Source organism: Mesoplodon densirostris, chromosome 9 (genome assembly GCF_025265405.1).
Source record: "Mesoplodon densirostris isolate mMesDen1 chromosome 9, mMesDen1 primary haplotype, whole genome shotgun sequence".
Classification (NCBI taxonomy): domain Eukaryota; kingdom Metazoa; phylum Chordata; class Mammalia; order Artiodactyla; family Ziphiidae; genus Mesoplodon; species Mesoplodon densirostris.
In genome coordinates this window covers 53,056,454-53,065,147 of record NC_082669.1, presented here as the reverse complement: position 1 = coordinate 53,065,147, position 8,694 = coordinate 53,056,454, and the positions used below count along the sequence as shown (strand labels likewise).

At 53.7% G+C, this 8,694-nt stretch overlaps 1 protein-coding gene across 1 annotated transcript; it reads right to left on the bottom strand.

Moving 5' to 3' along the window:
- Nucleotides 1-1,514: 1,514 nt before the first annotated feature.
- On the bottom strand, nt 1,515-5,618 carry DLX5 (distal-less homeobox 5). The gene is made up of 3 exons (XM_060108511.1): nt 5,133-5,618; nt 2,986-3,170; nt 1,515-1,939 (listed from the first exon to the last, which is right to left on the bottom strand). Exons 1-3 carry the CDS (start codon nt 5,485-5,487, stop codon nt 1,610-1,612), a joined length of 870 nt encoding a protein of 289 aa, XP_059964494.1. The 5' UTR covers nt 5,488-5,618; the 3' UTR covers nt 1,515-1,609.
- Between the last annotated feature and the right edge of the window lie 3,076 nt (nt 5,619-8,694).

Sequence of the window (8,694 nt, the reverse complement as noted above, 5' to 3'; positions counted from 1 at the left end):
TTTTGTCAAATTTATTGCTGCTGACTTCCTAGCTGTAAAATATATCTCACGCATCTTGTAATTTCCAACAAACGATCTCCCTTGATATCCCAAGGAAACAGAGTCAGGCGAGCTAAAGGACAGTCAAAAAGACACCCACAGTTCAGGCCTGGGAGCACAGCTCTAGACCCGGGCTGTAGCTCTGGTCACACTGTTGATGTCTGTATGCAGACATCATACAGGGATGAAGGGAGAAGGACGCTACAGAGGCCAGGGTTGCTGCAAGTCCTTCCTCTCTGCGCCAGAGAAGCCTTCACGAAAGAGAAATCCCAGCAAACTGATGCAGTTTCCCATCGTTTGGAACCTGCTTTGCCACTGCCTTATGGAAAAGCAAAGCAGAGAGAGCTCCTTCCTGAAAAAACCAGAGCGGTAAAGAGGATGAAGGAAGTAATTTATGTTTGGAATATTGTCTCACACGATATGAAATCAACACGGGGCCACAATACTTTCCTTCCTTTCCTCCACCTCATAATTCCCTCTCTTGGCAGAACGAATGCATCCCCCCTACACACACATGCCCTGCTTGGCCTACTGATTTAGGTCCATCATTGTTTTCAAGTCCTGTGATCCTTTCCTCTTGTGAAAGAGCTCAGATACATTTATAATCATACACTGAGTCCAAGGCACTACCATTTGCCACACTGCAAACATTTCAGGTTTAAAAAAATGTAATAGAAGGGGAAATTTCTTTTTCTTCTTTTTTTTTTCATTTTCTTATCTCTGGAAGCTCCCTTTGAAGGGAGTGTAATTTGTCTAATTGCTCTGGCAATACACAGAGGCTGATGGGGAGGGGGGCAGTCTCCACCATAATTGCTTTGAGCTTAGAATTCAGAGTGGTTATTGAGGGATTTCTGCTGCTTTCTTACTCACACACAGAGAGGGAGGGCTGTATTTAGATTCCGGCATTACTTTCTACCTGAAACAATTTGGGGTTAAACTTAAAATTATCTAAACGTTTTTGTGGTTAGGCCAAAAAACACCTAAATGTATATTATGTGGCAGTACTCTAAACAGGCCACATATGTATATAGACATATAAAGTACAGCATCCAACGTATACACATCTACAGTTCTGCATCTACACAGCCCCCAGTTTCTGTTTTCCCTTTTGCCTTGTTGGATCTCTGCAGAGTTTGTCTTCCTTTAATTGCCTGCACAAAATGTCACTAGCGCATTATAAGTGGGGCAAATGGAGTATTTTTTAGAAGCATTTTGCTTTCATGGTCGAAATAATTTTATTTATCCAGAATATACAGTTTAATTCTTCTATCTACACTTATTTACATGGTTAAAATAACATTGAAAAAAGTCTTTTGAAAATTTGAGGTCATAGATTTCAAGGCACTATTGATAGTGTCCACAGTTGCGCAAAAAAAGTTCGTCTGTAAAAAAAGGGGGAACGGGGTCCTTTGAAATGCAATAACTTACATGCAAAAAAAGCTTTACACATGAATCTTTTTTGTTTCTGTTTTCCAAACTTCCCCATATGAATTCCTTTTTAAAAAAATGATTTTCTAAAACAGCAAAAACACAGTAGTCCCAAAAAAGACAGCAAGAGAAAGCGGCCGGTCTAATAGAGTGTCCCGGAGGCCAGCGCCAGCGGGTGCTGTAAGGAGCCGGGCGGCGGCAGGTGGGGATTGATTGAGCTGGCCGCGCTCGGGTACCAGGAAGCTGAGTTCTCCAGGTAGCTGGAAGCGGGGGACTGGTTGGAGGTCGGAGGGTGGGCATGAGGGTGGTGGCTGAGCGAACGGGACGAGCCCTGGGGCTCCCACACCGCCGGAGACTGAGGCGAGTTACACGCCATAGGGTCGCTGGAGCTGGGGCTGTGCTCCGGGGGCATCTCCCCGTTTTTCATGATCTTCTTGATCTTGGATCTTTTGTTCTGAAACCAGATTTTCACCTGGGTGGGGGAACAAAGGCACACGTTACCGGGACACTCAGAGGCTGCCCGCGCGCCTCCCCCAGGGCGGCAACTGGAGGCGATTTCGGCCCCCAGGAGGCCAGGCCCTGGCGTCTCCCCGCAGCTCTCGGCCCACGGTCAAGGGGCTGGGCCGGGGGCAAAGCCTGCATCTCGGGCCCCAGAGGGCGCCCTGTTGGCTGCTGCTGGGGCAGGACCCCCAGGCTTTTGTCTTTTGTTGGGGCCAGGGGAGGGGCGCCAGTGTCCGCGGCCGCGAGCGCGCACGGGTAGGCCTGCGCGGAGCGCCTGCAAAGCGGCGCCGCGAACGTCTCCAGAACAACCGCCAGGGCCCGGTGAGCTAGGGGCGCGGGACCGGCTACGCGCGCGCGCGCTAATGTGGCGGACTAGGAGCGGTCTCCCCGTTTCCCGACCGACCCCTTTCACTCCCTCGTCTCCGATGACATTCTTTATTCTTCCAAAGACCCCCGTGGGGCTGGGGTGGGAGTGAAGGGAACGGGAAGATCCAGGGCAGATTTCCCCGTACAACCGCGCCCTCCCACCTCGGAAGGTCAGGCTGCTGCGGCCTAAAGCTCCGCAGGCGCAGGGCGTGACCCGTCAGCTCTTCCGGCTGCAGGCGAAGTTCCCGGCTTGCGCGCGGCCTAAGACCACCGAGAACCCGCCAGGCCCCGCTCATCCCGAGAGGCTCTGCATTGTGCAGAGAACCAGACAGTTTCTCAAAGCTTCGAGAGTGTCCTAGGAACAACCCTCCCCTTGTTTCCAACCTAGGAAACCGGCCCCTCAACGCCCGAGGCTCGAAGGGGTGGGGCTTGCATCTCGGGATGAACGCGGTCTCCCTCCCATCCCTACCGTCGCACGGCGGCGACACCCGGCCTGACTCCTAAAGGGAAGGGCGCGGGGTCAGTGTCTTACTGTCTGTGAGTTTGTCGCGGGCCCTATTGATTCGGCTCCAGCCCGCCGGGACCGAACCCCGCGGCCAAGCCAGGCTTGCAGCCCAGGCGGGGCTCTGGCCCAGCCGCGGCCGGATTTACCTGTGTTTGCGTCAGTCCCAGGGAGGCGGCCAGCTCGGCGCGTTCGGGCAGGGCGAGGTACTGAGTCTTCTGAAACCTTCTCTGTAACGCGGCCAGCTGAAAGCTGGAATAAATAGTCCTGGGTTTACGAACTTTCTTTGGTTTGCCGTTCACCATCCTCACCTCGGGCTCGGCCACTTCTTTCTCTAAATAATCAAAACAGACCCGGTTAGAGTTGTCGGCAGACAATGGCCCTTTTGCAGAACTTGCAAATACAGCCCTTGAATTTATTACCACGCAGCCTTCACTCTCTTTCCCCCATATCACCACCTTTGCTTCACGAGACCCCTCCCTCCCCATCGTGGAAAAACCAGGTAGCCTGATTAATTCCCTACTCTGTTTATTCAGGTTCTCCTGGGTTTGTGCAAGGCGCCTTGTACAGCAAAACTCCTTTCTCGGCGTCCGGGATTTAGCCCTTGCAGCGGTTCCTGCTTCACCCGGATTCGTTTTCAAGCCCACCCTGTGTTCACCGACGTTTCTTGGGTGAGTCTGGCCAGCCGCTCCCGGGGATTCAAGGGGGAGGCCCCGGGCCGCGGCCCCCCTTATGTCAGCGTCTGTTCGGGCGCCCGCAGAGGCCAGACGCATGGGCAGGGAAGACGCTAACCGAGGTCTCCAAAGTTCAAAGACCCACAAGCAAACTATGCTCCTTCAATTCAGCAGCAAGCCGTCCGAGCCGCCGCAGACAGAGGGCCGATTATGCAGCCCCCATAATCTCCCTGCAGATCTGCGAGGGCACAGATGTGTCTGGTTTCTTTTACAAATAGACTTAATAAGTTCTTGGCCAAAAGAAAAAAAATCTTTCATTTATGCACGAAGTTCAGAGACACTGAAAGGAACGAAGACACGCCTCCCCCCTCCACCCGCCCCCCCTCCCCGCAGTCTTTTAAAGTTTATCAGGAGTTATAGTTCCAATACAATTTAAAAAGGAATCCGCGGTGGGGTGTTTTCGTAGGAAAGGGGCGGCAAGTCAGGACGAATTTAGCAGAATTGTGAGTATAGACTTGGGAGAAAAAAGACTCTCAGAACGCGTGTTTTACAAACGTGCCCTGGGGCCACAAGTCCCCTTTCACAAAAGTACCATCTTATCAAAAGTGCCCATCTCTGCAAGGGGCGGAGAACCTCTCCTCGGAGAGAGAGAGAGAGAGAGAGAGAGAGAGAGAGTGTGTGTGTGTGTGTGTGTGTGTGTGTGTGTGTGTGTGTGTGTGTGTGGCGAGCTCCTAGGAGAGGAAGGGTGGAGGATGAGGGCTGTGGTCTCGATTCTGCCAGAGCAGGGGATGCTAATATTAGCAGGATTATTAATGTGCTGGTGGGAAGAGATCAAACCTGACCAGCAAAACCTCTCCTAGGAGACCTCATACCTCTGTTACTGCCCAAGCTCACTAACCCTCTTAAACTCTCCAACTACGTTTCAAGGCAGACGCAAAAGGAGATGGGAAGGAGAAACAAATTGTAGGCACCTAAGGGAGAAAGAAAAAAATATTGCTCCAATAACGTGACCCTTCAGCAACCCTCCTCCGCCTTCAAATGGCTTTTTGTTTTGGGAAATGCCTTGGAGAAACCGCAAGGCTCTCGGCGCGCTCTTCCTCTGGCGGGCTACAGCTCTCCGGCCCCCACCCCGCCCCGCGCGCTCCGGGTACCCACACCACGCTGGCTCGCGGCTGCTCTCACACTAATCCCCGCAGAGTCTTTGAGGCAGCCTTCCACTCCCACTCCTCGAGCACGTTTACCCTAACATCCAGCAAATAACCTTCCGTTCATTACGTAAACGCCGCTCAGGCTGGTTGATTCTTTCCTCTCTCCACCCCTACCCGCTTTCCAGCTTCGCCGGCTTCCGACCGGGCAAGCTGGGAATCCAGCCGCTGAGGGGTCGCCCGAGGGTACCAAAGAGGAGAGACGCTAGTCCGAGCTCCCCCGCAGGCTTCGTCTACTAAGAATCTGTAAAATGCTGGCTCGGGAACCTCTCTTGGTTGCAGAGTCCCGGCCCCCATTCCCTTCCGCCGGGTGCGCCCGCACTGCAGTGGACGGCGCGGCCCCGGATCTCCCACCGCATCTCGCTCCTCCCTGATCCTGGCTCCCCCTGTGTCGGTCCCCACCCCCAGCCCCCGTACCTGGCTGGCTGGTGGCGCTCGGGACGCGGTTGTAGGCGCCGCCGTACTGGTGGTAGGGGCTGGCGTAGCTGTAGTCGGCGTAAGCTTTGGCGGGGTAGCTGCCGGCGGCGCCGTTCACGCCGTGGTACTGGTACTGGTAGGGGTTGAGCGCTTTGCCGTAGGAAGCCGAGGTAGGAGAGCAGTAGCCATGCGGGGCTCCCCCCGTGGGGCTGTAGTAGTCGGAATCGGTAGCCGACGACTCGGGCAAAGTTGGCGATTCCTGAGACGGATGGTGCATGGCTGCGGACGTCTGGAACGGGGCTTGGAAGTCGCCGGATCGGATGCTGGGGACCCTTCTGTCAAACACTCCTGTCATCGCTCGCTGGCGGCGGCGGTTGTCCTTGCTGCTCTGCGGCGGCGGCTGCCCGAGTTGGCCGTGGGGCTGCTCTGGTCTAAGCAGACATGGCTGTGGGAGCGAGGGAGGAGGAGGAGGAAGAGGAGGAGGAGGAGGAGGAGAGGCGGCGGCGGCGGCGGCGGCGAGGAGGAGGCTGGGAGTCTTGGAGGCTCTGTCTCCGGCAGGCTGACTGCTGGCTGAGGCGCAGCACAGCCTTGGTTAAATCCTTAATTGCGCGCTTACGCACAGCGGGGTGGATCGGGTTCCATTGGCCAGGGCCTCAGGAGCAGCAGCAACACCCTAACTCGTCCAACTAGTTTTAGCACAACAAAGCATTGCTTAAAAAAAAGAGGGAGAAAAAATGAAGGGGGGGTGGTGGAGTGTGTGTGTGTGTGTGTGTGTGTGTGTGTGTGTGTGTGTGTTGTTGCTTGCTGGGGGAAGAGGGGGTCCTCAGGCAATCTGTTTTCAGTGAATACTAAAGACAACGCAGAAGCGCCAACACCCAGCTCTGTACTGTCTGGAGACAATGTGTTCCAATCAGCAGCCTCAGAAAGTGCACATGTTTTGGGGATGAGGTCGACCACGGTCTTTCCATGCTCTGCACCTCCCAGCCAGCCTCGAGCTGCATCAGGGGCGAATGTGGATTGAACACTAATATCGAAATGGGGAATCAAAGCGAGGCGGGGAGCAGGGATGTGAGATAAAGGTGAGAAGAAACTGATGAGAACAGTATTTCTAGTGGGGTACTGGGAGCCAAGCTGTAATTTACATGTGTTGAAAATTTGTGATTTGGGAAAAGACAGACAAATTTGCAGCAAGCACGTCCTTTGCCCGAGATGAGTTATTTCTCAGACAAGGGCGAGACAAGGATGCTCAAGAATGTACTCTTAATGGCAGAGAGAGTTCCTGCAAGCCCAAATCCCTACAATGACTTAAAAAAAATGCTGTCTTAAGCACAAATAACTTAATGACTCCCAAATTGCTGGTCCCCAAGAGGAGCGGGCAGCCCCACATTTTGTTTGATATTCTAGTCTATTTGGATGCTGTTGGAATAGAGGATCAGTAATTCTGTGTTCAGTGGTCAAAGATTCCTGCAAAAGTGAATGGTCTACTTATGACTTGTCCTCACGGGACTAATGGGAACCCCAAGAACACTGGGAAGTAGACCGATAAAAGTTCTTTGGGGAAGTTGGGTGAAGCCCATGGATTTCCCTCTTCCAGCTCCATGGAGGTGGCACCGAGGGCCTGCTTTTCCATTCCCCAGGGTCCGGATTCCTGTACCCTCAATCCCTTTATTTCTTGCAGTGAAAGCATCTTAGCTCATATGCAAAGGGAGAAAAGGCTCGGGAATCAAACACTTGGTATTTGGGATCCAGAGTTTGCCTTTCACAAAGTGTCACTCTTGCTCTAGTGGTGAGCTAGCTGGGAGTTTAGAAATTTAACATTAGTCAGTATACCGCTACCCACTTCCTCTCCCCTCAAATAGGACACTCCAGGAGCTGGATCCTGATTTGGGCCCCCCCAGCACCTTCCTCCAGGGGTTCTAAGACCCGGAACCTGGGAGCTCCACCCGACATCCAGGGTGGAACAGTCTGGCTTCTCATCACCGCCTCATCCCTCCCCCGCCCCACCACCAACCCAACCGAAGAAGAAAACGTCGACATTAGCTGTGTCTAGTCTTAGTTTAGCCTCACTTTGGCTGTGGAGCTATTTTGGCCCAAAACAGCCTAGCAGGAGAGCCGAGGGGTGGGGGCGGGTCCGGAACTCGGAGCAGGAGGCCAGCCTCACTCCGAAACTCCAAAGCCGAGCAGCCACATGTGCACCAACTCCCTGCCTCTGGGCGCCGCAAAACCACAGCTATTGTCGCATAGCCCTCCGGGGGCAACTTCAGCTCTGGCGCCCACAGGGAAGGGAAGGTGTGTGTCACAGGGTCCGCAGCACCCCTCCTCCCACACCCGCCCGAGTCCTTGCTTGCGGCCTGTGCCGCCCTAGACTTCTCTGAGATAGAAGCTCGGTTAAACCGAGCCAAGGCTGCCCGCCCATCCTCACCCCATGCTATGGATGTCGGCATGGCCGTTCACCCCCTAGGTTCTGGCTGAGAAGGACCACAGAGCTTCGGGGAAACACTACAGACCGCAGCAGGCTTGCAGCCCTGGCCTCTGCTCCGGAGAAGTTCTCGGCGCCCATCGAGTCACTTTACATGCATATCCTGCCATTTAATTACACGAATCGCTTCCCCAAAGCAATGCCAGGGATGGTTCAAAGCGCCTCCCGGTTCGGGGAGCAGGCGGCCTTCCGCAGCACCCCACCGTATCCTCGCAGCCCCACCCTGCCACTCTCTACTTTTTATAGATTTAAAAGTTATTACGTGGCGGGAAATGAGGTCAATACCGTTATGCTAAATCGGATGTTCGTAGCAATGTCCTTAGACCTTGCTGAGAAGGCAGATTCCAATCTGGATGGATTGGAAGCTGCAGAATTTGGACAAAATTTAGAAGTTAAAAATCCGGTTGAAAACACAGTGTTACAATGTTAAATTATTCTAGACCTTGCTAAATTTCACTTTTCCTCCGACAAAAAAAAGACATTCTTTCCCGTTTTACACAAGACAAAAAGGAGTGGGGTGAAAAGGAAGGATTTAACTTCTTTTTCTCAGTTCCTAAAGTGGTGGCCCTCACGCCAGACTCCGAGCCACTTGTGCAAAGGCTTCTGCTGGGTGAGGCCTCCAAACCTGGGTGTGTCTCTAAAGGTCCAGAGCATCGACTTTCTTGCTTTGTCCCGCTTCTTTTCTAGGTTGACCCCACTTCCCCCTACCCTTCGTTCCTTAAAGGAAGCGGGAGGGACAGGGAGTGCTAAGTTAAAAGGAGCCCGAGTCTGATCACAATATGGTCCCATTTCCTTTCACGTTAGAGTCATTGTGGCTTTGTGTACGGCTGGCACCGGGCCTGGCCGGCGCTTCGGACCCACACTCTGGGCGCTCACGTGTTGGGTATCCCGGCTGTCAGGGTGGCAACTTCTGCTGGTACTGTGGTGCTTGTGATACCAAGGCTCAGAACTTTGTTTTAAGGCCAGCGGGCCGGACGCTGTTACCTCTTTCAAAACCCACTGACAGGCCCAGCCGCGGAGAAACAGCCCCACGGCTTCAAACTTCTCCAGAAGTGCTCTCCTCACGGCGACACGTAGGAAGAA